We start from the raw sequence: 13,255 nt of genomic DNA, 5'->3' as shown, positions 1-13,255 counted from the left end.
GGCAAAACTTAGGCTGTGATGAATTTTCATTTGGTTCTTATTCCCCCTACCCCTTGCTGGGCCAGTGACAGCTTAGATAAAATCAGCCCTTTCTGGAAACACTGGTAAAAAGTGCAGGGCTATTATTTTATAATTAATATCAGACATATTATCTTATGGCTCTTCTCCTTTCTTTAATTTCTCCTGCATTAATTAAAAAGGAAGATGGAAAAGGAATGGAAAGCAGAAAAGGAGAGTTCCTTCTCCACAAAGCCTTCCTTTTCACAAGGCAGCTCGCAGCATATCTTGCTTTCATAATCCTGAAGTCTATTTAACCTGTGTTTTTTAACCTGACCTTCTGAAGGCCGTGTTTGCTTCCCTCCACATCTCCTGGTAGAATCAGGGTTCTGCTGCATTTAGCTGTATAGTTGAGTTTGGCATTAATATATGGATCAAAACCACAAAGCAGCTTTCTGCTTCCAGTCCCAGCCACAGTCACACTCTTTCCCCTTCAGGCGTTTTTCATTTGTACACACCCACACAACTCACCCCCATAACTAGAGAAGAAAAGGACAGGAGGCGACAGTTCAGGTTTCTTTTGATGCTCATCCTAAACATAGCATGAAAACATTCAAATCTCCCTTCCCACCCCCCAACAGGCTGACTGGGGAAGATTCACCAGGCAGACAGAAAAAGACACCAACACGGCAGCCTGGAGCCTGACAGCGTAGAGGGAAGAGCAACAAAAAGAAAAAAAAAAAAAACAAAGCATGGCTTTACAATTCCAGAGAGGAAACTTGAAAAAACACTTCAAGAAATATGATTGCTTTGGGGGCAAAACCAGTATGTTGCCTGGAAAAAATAGTCAGGGGTCTCATGAATAACTGCAGAGGATAGAGTGAGTTCTGTGGGTCTGAAATTTCCTAAGGATCAGAGATGTGTTAATTCCTGGGTGCTTCAATTAGTTATAGAAACAAGAAACAACTGTCTAGTTCTGATCCAGACCTAGATTTTGTCTGAAGGCTAAAGGTGCTGTGATCTTAGTACTTAGGTGCTTAGTCTCATCTATATTAAACAGCTTACCCAAACCAAGATTGAGCTTTTGTTGAGGTCTTGCAGATGTTACCCGTTTATTTTTTTCAGTCTGGACTCAGATGTGCCAAAATAACTTACTTTATAATGGTTTTACCCTGATCTGGAGTTCAAAATGCTGAAAACAAACTCAGAAAGTTCAGCTCAGCTTTGTTGCATGGAAAACAAAAATCAAAGTTTAGGATTCAGTAGTCATCACAAGTATCACTTAACATCCTGAGAGGACAAATACCTTTTAAGAAAGAGACTGGGCAGATGTAGTCTAGCCCATAGACCTCTGACTCCCCCAAATTCTCCTGTGTTTTGTTGCCATCACGCATTCTCTGCCCTCCACAGTTACGGAGCTGGATGTCTCTGAAACAAACAGTCTCACAAAGGAGAAAATTCAAGAAAAAAGACCATCTCCCCATGGCACTGAGCTCAGAGGCTCAGCACTAAACATCCGCTGGAAATCAGTCTGGAAAAACAATAAGCTCCTTTCGAAGGCGTTACTCCGTGAGGGAGTTAACCAGCAATCCAGAAACCAGACTGTCATTAGGCAGCACTAGGAACAGCTGCATGGAAAGGAATGCTCTTCAGAGGCTGCCCGACCTCCACTCAGACAGGAGCTTGCTTTAATAAGGACAGCTCTTGTATGACGTCTTAGAACAGCCCAAGGGGCTGAACAGAGAGAAATCTGTAATCATAAAAGCTAGGGATGGAGTGGGATTGAATTCTCCTTTCGTATGCATCCCAGTAAAAGTGAAGTAACTAATTTGTCTGAATCCAGCAAAGTTCCTTGGGTTTTGCACTAGCTTAATAGCATGGAAATCATTGTAGGCATTCCCCTAGCAGTACATTATAATTTTATGATTATTATTCAGCATGTACTGCAGCAGCAGTTACATGGTCCAACTGTGTTAGGACTCCATTGTGCTGGCTCTTGAGAGATATGAGGCACAATCCCCGTTCCATAGTTTTGCCATCTCAACAGCCAAGACAATAAGAAGACCGAGAAAGCAGTATTACTGGCTCCATTTTAGAGAAAGTAAAAAGGAAGCACAGAAAAAAATCAGGCAAAGGTTTAATTTCAGGCATTAAATGTGGCAGGTGAATTAAGGGTCTGCCATCCTGAATTTCAGTGTGTGCTCTTGCTTCAGAGATCAGTGTGACCAGACTTTTAATTTGGGTACATCAGATATCTAAAGTTAGGTAAGATCAATCAGAAATTTGCTCCAAAATAGATGGAAGGCAGCCAATAGTAAAGGCAGAGGTTCAATCCAGGTCTTCAGGCTTATGCCATGAAAATGATTCATGAGAACAATTGGATGCAATTCCTCTGATACTGTCTTTGAACATCCCAAATGGTGGGCTATCTAGCATATTGAAGATGCTGTCTGGAGCTAAATCAACAAAAGAATCCCACTCCTCTGTCAACTTTTTCAAATTCCACATCTTTCTTTAATTCAAAAAACACACAACTCCTTCTTCATCTCTTTCTGTGAATTCTCAAGCCTTATCAATGAGACAATTCAAAAGAAAGTGTCTCACTTGAATATTTATCTTGTGGGAATTTAAAAACATTTCCGGTTACAAAGTGTCTGAGTTGCCCAGCTAAAGTCAGCAGGTTTGTTCAGAGCAACATTGGCTTCACAAAGTGCCTTAACATTTCCCATAAAAATGTATAATTCTGTATGCAAACCTTAGAAAACTATTTGTGCCTGCAATAATCTTGAAGTGTTCTGTGAACCAGAAGCTCTTTGCTGCTGAAACAGGATGAAATTTGTGAATTGTTTTGGATGGGATTTTTTTTTTTTTTAATTTTATTTTTTTGTGAAGTCACAAGGGACAAAAACTGTTCAAATCCAACAATTCGGTTATTTGTTGTGAATCATTTCCTTGGCTCAGTTTCTCAAACAAAATAAAGGTGGGGCTTGCAGAGGCACCCATCTGTGATCTAACTCTTGTCCCACTGTAATCTGTAAAACTCCCACTGATTTTAACAGGGGTAGGGAGAGACCAGTGCTGAACAGCTTTGAAGAAAACACCCTAAATAAATGCTGTCTCGCCGCTTTATTGCAGTGGCCAGATGAAGACATCTTCAGCTGCCTTTACATCACGATTTGATTTCCCAGTAGAGAAAATATGCTTTTTTCTTTCTTTCTCTGCCTTCCCACCATTCTTTATGATACCTTCCCCTGATTTTTCAGTCCTCAAATAATTATACTCCTGTAAAAACTGCCACTTAAAAAATTTTGAAGCATGTGGGATTTAGATCCTGTTCTCTGGTCTCATCATAATGCAATTACCCTTAGCATACCTTTGTGAAGAAAGAAAATGCTTTCACCTCCATTCTATAGATGAAGAGGGGACATTCAGAAGCTATGGACATGCTCATGGTTGTACAGGAAGTCTCAAACTTCCCAGCCTCAAGAGCATATGCTAACCATGATGATTCCTGTTTGGGTTGCTGCAGTAGGCTTTTATACAAGTTACTCAGAAGACTGCTCATGGCTTCTGTTTTAGGGGCTTAATACAGCAAAAAGGAATATCGGACCCATCACATAGTCTTTTTTGGGTTGGAGAGTGGCAATAATGAGGTGCACAAAACTCGGGTGGTTTTGAATACTAGGTCATTAGCATGATGCCTTCTTCAATGCACTTACATCTGGGGAATCACTCTTGTATTTTTTCCTATTTCCAACCGATGTGGGTCTCCAGAAATATAGAAAATCTCCAACTCTGGCGTGTTGTGTGTCCTATTGTGGAGCAATAATTACCAGAAGCCTTGGGGGAAAGTGTACAGCCCTCTAACTGCAAAGTTATGGAATAATTTGCCTGTGACCCATCAGTTAATGGTTGGCTTAATCTCCACAGCAACTGTACATATTTTTATCATATAGTCACAGATGTTTTTATTATCTGTAAGACTATCTAATCTTCTTAAGAGTTCTGCTCAGTTCTTCACCTCCCTGATATCTTGTAGCTCTGCTAACTCAATCTAAGCTATAATAAGCTTTCCGACTCGATTTTTATTCCTCTCTTCCTTGTTTGCACTCTCTGTTTGCCTTTCTCTGTTCTTTTCCCCTTATCCTTGCTACTATTTGTCTTCAAGAAGAGCCCTAGAAATTCAATACTCGTATGTAGCTTATCGGCATGTCACAATAGGGCTGGGATGAGTCAGGGCAATACTTACTTTCCCTGAGGTAACTGAGGTGAGACAACAGAACTTCTGTGTTGTAGAGGGAGGTGGTTCGGAGGAAGTCATCCTTGTTCATTTTGCAGAGCTCCTTGCCATCCATATTCTGGAAGAGGGTGGTGTCAATCTCCATTAATCCATACTCCTTTATGGCCCATTCCAGCCACTGGCGCACGTGTTCCTGGGTCCATAGGGTGGGATCTGGCAGAAAAGCACAAAGGGTGGTAATATTATATGTGAACCTCAAGTCTGTAGCGCTCAGTGTAGCCCAACCAAAGCACTAACCATTGTTTCTACAACCAAATGGATTTAATTTACTGATTCTAAAGCATTTTGCCAAGATGAGCAAGAATTGTGCTAGAAGAGGGCACAAGGCCCATAAACTGATCATACTGACTCCCTGGCAGGATAAGTTCACTCGACTGTTTCCTTCCTGCCTTAAACTTATACCTACTGCTTGGGACCAATCTTAATGGCATTTGACTGTGGCTGTTCTCTCTTTGATAAAAAGCTTCCAAACTCATCCCTTTTAAAGCGTATGTTTGTCACAGCTTCAGTTCTGCACTGCTATGTAATTACATCAGTGCTGTATAAGTCACACCATCCTTCGCAAGTGCATTACGAAGTCCCAACAGATGGCATTTTAAAGTCTGAGGATGGTGGTATTTATGGTCAGCAAAGGGACTCTGAAAAAAAAATATTGTTTAAACAGAACAGCTTGCCATGTATCTCTGAGTCACATTTGTTCACCCTGCTGACAAGAACACAATTCTACCTCCTCTAGCCCTGTAAAACCATCACAGCTATTGGATGGCAATGTGGATTTTATACTGTCTCATGCATCATTATCAACTGTCAGCAAAGCTCCAGCTGTGGAATCTTTATTACTGGCGATGACGTAAGAGAAAGATTGAACCCGACTGGAATTTCAGACCCCATGGTGATGGTTTGCTGCATCAGTAGTTAAAAAAAGAAATCATCCTTCAAGTTTTGAAAAGAGCAGTAGATCAGAAAGTCATGGCAAGAACTTGTGCCATGATACCATTTTCACAGAGTCATTTTCAGAGCATATCTACATTGTCAGATACTTCCTGTGCTGCTTCTTCCCATGTATGCCATTAGAAAAATTTCAGCCTCAAATTCATTTTGCATTGCGGCTGGGGAGGATTGTGAAGTCAAGCCTAAACTTTGGAGAAGTTTGATCTGGCTGTCAGAGCTAGTACTTTCCTCTACAACAAAGCTCAAATGCCTCCAGCCACAAGGTAGGAGAGAAAATGGATCAAAAACAAGTAGCTGTCATGCAGAGAGGGGCAAGAAATGCCTCTGCCACACTTTAAGTGTAAAATAATGCCTCAGAACAGGACTGTAAGCTATGTGTGCTTGGGCTGCAGTGACCCTGTGACACAAGAGGTCAGGTAGTCGTTGTACCTGGTGCAATCCTGGGCAGCTAAGTTCTAGAGTAACAGCATGAAATGGAGAAGTAAGCACAAGGAATATTGAAACTATAACTGTGACATTTCCTCACTGAATTTCTGAATTTCTAGTTAACCCAAATGATTTAAAGTTGAATTACAGACATTGAACCGACAACCCAATACATCTGCAAGTCTGCTTTGGGAAAGAAAGATAGACCTCCTTTAACTTTCAGCATCAACCAATTTAAATCCTCCTTTCTAAGCCCTGAAAAGAACTGTAAATTTTACAGTGCATTTATTCAAGGCTGATTTTTATTTTTTTTTTAACTGGAAGACTCATTTGTCTTGAGTTTTGTAAAAACCCAACATTTAGAGGGCATCATGAATTTGTGGTCTCTTTTTAAACAAACACTTTTGACTTTCAGATTCAAGCCCATTTATCACTGCAAAAGACATTGAATGGTCTCTGAAAAACTGCCTTCTTGAAACATTGCTTAGAGTTCATTATTATTACTATTGCAAGTCTAATGTGACATTATTCTTGCCTATCTTCACCCTAATGCACTATAAATCTTTACTCTGGATTGCATTAAAATTTCCAAATGCCTTTCTTGGATGATTTGGGCTTCATATCCTGCAGCCAGAGATCTGGGATGATGCTCATTATTGTCTTCCAAAGTCTGGTAAATCACTGCTATTTCACAAGTATCTCAAGGTTTTGATTTGTAGACAGTCACAAGGGGAAAAATAAGTCCTTTTTTTCACTTTCCTTCAATGAGGAGATTTTTTTTTCTCCTCCACTGAGGGCACTAAGAGTCATTTCCCCTGTTTCAATAACGCTAAACTTAGGGCCACCCTGGGTCTTTCTAAATACGCAGAAATAGCATGGCAAAGAGTGGGATAAATGTTCCATCTTTAATATCGTTAGCATCCCTTATAATGACTAGCAGGTATCAGCTAAAACCCTTCTAGGCAACATATCTTATCCTGCCACTGGTTAAGTTAGCCAGTCTCTCTAAGCAGATCCTAACAAGGGCTTAAATGGTACTTTGAGATTTGCTGTCAATCTTTTATTGGCTTCCCTTCACTACATTCAGTTCAAGCTTTTCCTTTTCATCCTAAATGGCAAACAAATGCTTGGGAATTGTCATCTGTTCGTGGTCAAGCCACGATCAGAAAACAGCTGAATTCCACGAGTACATTTCTTTCTGCCAACAGTTCAACTGCTTGAATCTGCCACAACCCTTGACACATTGTGTGAAAAGCCGGCCCCCCCCCCCCACGAAATCAGTGGAAGTTTTGGTATGTAAATCAGGCCAGGGCTTGACTTACAATATTTCCCTTGCTGGAAAGCTCCCAGGCTAACTTGTTTGCATGTATGGTGTTTAAAAACTTTACAGGGGAAGGACTCCCTCTCATTTCAGATTCAAACTTCACAGGTTGCCTACCACAGCAGCTCTCATCCTTGACTATCCAAATGCATTTAATGCATCCTGCCAATTTCAGACAACTGATGTGGATATCAAATACAAACAGAGAACAGGACAGGAATGTTCTCTTTTAAGATTTTTTTGGAAGGTTAATGCAGTTTCTGCAAATACAATTTTCTAGTTTTCTACTTCCAACCAAAAAATGAAAACATAATAGTTCATTTTGAATCAACATGACATGAAAGTGCATCTGGATCCTGCAGAGAACCATGGGAGTTATAATTTGGGTGCACTTCATGTCTGTCCTTGCCTATGAACTCACTGTTTGATCATACCATGCATGTCCCAGGAAGCACTGCAGGTTCTACTCTGATACATTGCAAAAAAAAAGAAAGAATTGAAAAAAAAGCAGTAATAATCCAGTTCTTCTTCTGATTTGAGGTAGATCATATACTGAGACATAGGAAATTCTCACTAGCCAGAAACTCTGATTTTTTCCTTACTTTTTACATGATTTGTAAGCAAGAGAACACCTCAGAGGGTAGATAAATAAGCCTTATCTGTTCAGCTGGATAGTTAAGAGTCCAAAGAAATATGACACAAAGAGTTTGATGGTCATGGTACCTGCTGGGACAATGACTCTCCTCTCATTGGTGGTCATGTTGGGGGGAGGCCCATTCTTCTCATCCATGTAGGTGCTGTAACTCATTGGGTTGGACTCTGTCCCTGCTCCGACGAGCTTGCTGCATTTGTTCACACTACAGTCTACAGGGGACTCCCTGAAATGTGAAAGGAAACAGATGACTAATCATTATTATGCACCTTTCATCCTTACTGTAGCACAAAGAAATTTGGGTTACAGAAGTGGCAAGTATCCTGGAAGGGAAACGTTAAGGGAACTTCCTGTAGATGTGGGCCAGGCCATTCCTGGCCTGGCACACGAGTGTCATAAGGTGTTCTATGAATCACACGTCTCATAGAAGTGATCTCTGATAGTGAAATCAGCTTGAGGAAAGAGTTGGAAGTGCAAGGAAGAGCGGGTTTCAGTCAAAGGCAATAGCAGCTGTAGAATCACATGCAAAACCTCTGAAATATCAAAATTAATGAATCAAATAAAAAACGAGTATATGTAAGTCCTTACCACCCAGGTCTTAGGTCTATCCATCACTTGCCCCCTCCCTTCACCCTGTAGCACTCAGCTACATCTTAGCAGTCTTGCAGACACAGCTTTATGCTTCTAGGAGCCCTTCTTGGACTGTTCCACTCTTGTACTGTGTTAAAAATAACTCAGCATTCTGTCTTTCTGTGGCAGGTGAGTCTAGGAATTGACAAGAAGGCCGTACTTTTCACCTCCCGATCTAAGGCATTTCTGTAGCGTGAATCAGAAACACAGTGACACAATTTCAGTAAGACAGGACACAAAGCATCCATGCCAAAGTGACCAGATAGTTGCAGGAGAGCACTACAATATTAGCACAGTATCTAAAGGGTCTTGTTTGACGCAGCTGAATGTAACTGATCTTGCCTGTTCTTATGAGCTAAACAGTCCCAGGCTTGTCTATTACTTGGATAGGAAATCTAGAAATCTTAGGTGCCTTAGGCATGAGTCAAGGACTTCAGACCACAGAAACAGTGTGTGAAAAAGTAAAACTCTGGCCCCAGTTTTACTTCTGAGGTGATGGAGTGATGAGGAGGGAACATTTAGCAACTCAGGTGGCACTGTGCGAAGACCTGGACCACGTTCAGACCCTTGGCAAGCAGGAGGTTTTCTCTGTCCTGCTCTGGGAGAATTATGAGCCTACAAACCACAGATAGGGAGTGCAGATTTTGTTTTTCTCCAGCTGCAGTAGTAACTCCCGCTTTTAGCTCTAGAGGTCACTTAAAATACCAGTCTACAGCCTGCCACATGCACAGAGAGCATCCCAACCCTGAGGAATGTACTAGGGAAGGGCAGGATTATTGCTCTCATCTTTACAAGGGAGTATTAGTGTGCAGTCTCTATGCAAAGCAAGCACAGAGCCCATATCCAGTGCAATTCAGCCCACTGCTTTAATCGCACAGCCATCCTTCTTCCCTGCCAGAAGAAAAGTGGCTTGGGAGGAAACCATTTGCTGAAGGGTAAGAACTATGACAGTGCACCAAATCCCACCCTCTGAGTTCAGCTGGCAAGACTTCCAAGTTTGGACACTAAACAAATTTGTTTCTTAATCTGAATGGCAGTGAGGGGGTGGGGGGAGAAATTACTGAAATTCAGTTATCATGGCTGGGAGATAAATGCTCCACCGAGATATTCTAAGGCAGATGGTAATTTTTTCCTCATGTCTTGCTGAGGGAATGTTGCTTGAAAATGGAAATAAGATGTATAACTTACACATGTTCAAATTTAAGGTTTTACTATTTCGCCTACTGTTTTTCCAGGCAGGGAACCAAAATCCGCCTTCAGAGAGGCAAACTGCTGAAGGTTTAATGTCCCCGTGGCAGTCAGAGGAGAGTCTGAGCAACTGCAGGGACACCAGGGTTTTCATAGGGAATGTGATCATTTCTAACTCTCTGTTGAAATTCTCTGTGTCAGGTGTTAAATGCTGCCTGTACTGGCAGAGAAAAAGCACCGGAGCAGCACAAAGGATCTTATTCTTTCCTGAGGTACAGGCTGTCCTGACAAGACTCAGTAAAGCAGTGAGAGCATCCGTGTTTCGAGGTGTTGGGCTCTGTTTGGCTCAGCATGGACCAGGGCCAGGAGGTGACCAGGAAAACAACCCCCTCATCTGAGATGTGCGATATTTATGCTAGAATCGTTGTTTATATAATATTCATACAGAAAAACGGATATATCCAGGCTCTCAGATAAGCACATCTTCCAAAAAACCTATCTGTGTAGGAGTGTACACACTTTCCAATGGAATGAAGTGGCACACATGGACACAACACAGGGCTGTTGGCTGCCTTTACTCTCTGCTAAGAATCATGTACATCCACATGACCAATATAGCAAAGCAACAAAAATAACACCGACACTGCAAGATATCTCCTCAGCAGTTTTGTGATCATTTTTCACTTTGCAGATGCAGTCATCTCTCTTGGCTTGGCAGCTATGGCCCTGCTGATCCTCTGACTTGCTCTGTAGGTCTCAGAAGCCAAAACCAGATCAACAAATATCCAAGGCTGTGATCTCAAAAGAAGCTATAGGGACCGAGGTGGCCTCACCAAGCACTGATTTACCCCCGGCGTCCCCCAGGGGAAGAGAGGCCGCTCCACTAACCCTGTGGGATATGTTACATGTGCTCCACACACCTGACAGGGCTGGTCCATGTGAACATACGGATGCCTCCCTTCCTTCTGAGGAAGTTTTCAGGATGGCTGGATCCAGATCTAACCCCAGTGGAAATCTGATAATAGAGGACAGACATAACTGGGAACAGCATTACCAAAACATAACTGGGCAGGAGACTGAACTGTCCTTCTCAAGAAAAGTTCTGTGAAATCGTTAACGACAGCAAGCAGGAAGATCCTTACTTTTGTGTCCTTGGTAACCCAGCATTCCCTACCAAGGCCAAATTGGGCCTTTTATTGGGAAATGAGACAGCACTGAATCATCTCTGCAGCTCATGGAGGTCCATCACTGTACTGCCCCAGCCTGTTCTAAGACGAGGGATTTAGAGTGTCCCAGCAGAAGGTAGTTGTAGCTCTGGGCCATACAAAGAAGAATTCAGTATGGAAACAACTACAGTATCAAATGAGAACAGGGAGCTGTGAGCCATGAATGGCGTATTCATTGGATGTAGCTCCTTTCTTACTTCATGCATTACCCACAAGCAGACTTTGAGCTATATAAAAATTTCCTCATTATTTCAAATGGTTTGTGCGAAGGGATTTCAGATGCCAGGTTAATCCTTGACTATTCACAGAGACCCCTGCTTCAGACTTTTAAGTGGCTATACATGCTGGAGTTGCTCAGGTTCGGGGAAGAAAATGCTGTAGATCTACTAAGGTAAAGGGATATAGGCTTCTTTCACAAAATCTCTTAAGTGTATTCACTGTGGAAGTGACAGAGGCCAAGGAATATGAAGCAGTACTCATTCCCACTGTCCGTCCAAAGACTCTTCGTTCCAGCAGCTCCAGTAGCAGTCTCTGGGGATGCCAAGAGCTTGGTGTTTTCTGAAAGTTTATGCTAGACTGGCCAAAATGGACAAGCAGCTAGCCTGGCATTGACTAATAAATCCTCTGTACAGCTTCAGTTTGTGTTCCAGATACCTGGAAATAAAGCAATTACTGTCCCAGGGCCTCTGTCTAGGAATCACCTTTGGCAATCATTCGAAAAAGCAAAATAAGGGATTTCAGTGATTTCTGAACCTGACTCAGCTGTGACCACTGGGATATTTCCCTCTTCTTTCTATCCTTCTCTTCCTCCACTCCTCTCTTCCCATCTTTTATTTTTTTATTTTTATTTTTTCTCTTTAAACATGCCGCTTTTTGTCTAATCCCCATTTGGTCATCTCAACTTTAACATTTAAACTTGAGTTTTTGTGGTTGTTATTGTTGTTCAGGGAAGGAAGTAAGAACAGACACACTGTGATTCTGCTTCTGACTCCTCTTACAGACAAGGAAGGGAGCTATCAGGGCAGAATCAAAGTTCCTTGAACTCTGCCTTACATTTACTCACCCAGTGTAAAGAATGTCTGAGAAGGAGTTTGAGACTAGAAAAGTAGCCTACACTATAGGTCTGCAGAAAGAAGAGACCACTGTAAAGAGGATGGAAGAAGATATATGGTAGAATGCTAAGGCTCATTGGGGTCTAAAATGACTGTGCTTATCACTGACAGGTAAAACAGCTTGCTGCTCTGGCTGGGGACTAGAACAGCACAGTGAATCCCACTAGAGGGCTCACACGCTATTTAAAGGGCATTTTTATTTACAGACACCATAGATGGTCCCTTTGTTTTGCTTTGAGAAAATCATAATGGCATAAATATTTTCTGAGGTCCCTGAACCTTAACATTATTTAAATATTCTGAAGCAAGAAATACTTCCAAGACATTTTCAAAGCACCAACTACAGCATAATAGCTAGACAAAATTCATAACTTGTTTTGGAATTGCACAGGGGTGTTCATCTGCATCCGTGCAGGCAACCAGAGCATTAGATTATTATTTTGCATTTGAAGATCACACAAATTTTGTAATGTCCTTTTAAAAATCATTCTCTGATCAAATGCAGATCTGCAGTGGCTTAGTACATACAGTCAAAATTTGGAATGTCTGTTGTTTGGCTCCCTCGTTGCATTTGGGATCAGTGTAAAATCTATTATTAAAATTGACTGTAAGATGGGTTAAATTTTACACAGCATTTTCCTAAATAATTCTCTTTTATTCATTGGAATTTAAAATGCGATTTTTTTTTTTTAAAGAAACATGTATAAATGTTTGTATTTATATTATGAAAGCAACTAAAGGCCCCAACAGCAACCCAGGCCTAGTCTGTTGGGAAATGCACAAGCACATTATAGAATATAGACCTTTCCCCCCTAAGGGGCTATAAACTAAATAGAAGATACAAACCCAGCAGAGCACAGAGATTTCAAGCCACACTTCCATTCCCTCAAATGATGCAAAGAGAGATCCATAGCTTTCAGTAAAGCCACAGAAACCTGTTTGTGCAACAGGTCAGTGCTACACATAAAATACACCCCTTTCCCAGTGCCTAAGGGGGAGTAAGAAGCATGAGGATTTTACGTTTTCTGTGTAGGATTTTATCTGCCCCACGTTTGGACACTCACCACTGCAAAACACAAATGTAGTGCTGGGTTTTTTGTCTGAGCAAGCAGCTGCCTAGGAAGGCAAGAACAGATTTTGAGGCTGTATACTGCAACCAGGTATGACAGTACTTAAAACTTGTACCTCTGAATCTTGCAAAAATACAGAAGTCCCAGCACCTCACCTGAAGCAGATTCCTGCCACTGCCTGAATACCCGATATATACAATAAGTACGCATCTATCTGGGAAATCCTTTCCAGTTTGGGAGCAAACCAGGAACCCCTGCCATTGGGTCGAAAGCTGCTCGGGGTTGCCATGTGGTTTTGCACTTGGAGGGATGGCTCTGCACAACAGGCTTGGAGATGTTTGCCAATGACCCCTTCTCCCACCCTGCTGGGGACCAAACCAGC

General features: G+C 41.8%; 1 protein-coding gene across 4 annotated transcripts in view; it reads right to left on the bottom strand.

Annotated features, from left to right (window-relative positions):
• Positions 1-13,255, bottom strand: part of FLI1 (Fli-1 proto-oncogene, ETS transcription factor) — an 88,784-nt gene that overhangs the window by 22,106 nt on the left and 53,423 nt on the right. For all 4 annotated transcript variants that reach the window (XM_084301565.1, XM_084301567.1, XM_084301566.1 and 1 more), the window contains 2 exons: positions 7,719-7,873; positions 4,247-4,450 (listed from right to left, as the gene is read on the bottom strand). In XM_084301565.1, the coding sequence (XP_084157691.1) occupies positions 4,247-4,450; positions 7,719-7,873 (359 nt within the window). The remainder of the gene's footprint in view (positions 1-4,246; positions 4,451-7,718; positions 7,874-13,255) is intronic.

The sequence above is a fragment of the Netta rufina genome (assembly GCF_964035555.1).
Source record: "Netta rufina genome assembly, chromosome: 25".
Taxonomy (NCBI): Eukaryota; Metazoa; Chordata; class Aves; order Anseriformes; family Anatidae; genus Netta; species Netta rufina.
Note: the sequence above shows the minus strand (reverse complement) of the source record. Positions and strands in the feature narration are given on the sequence as shown.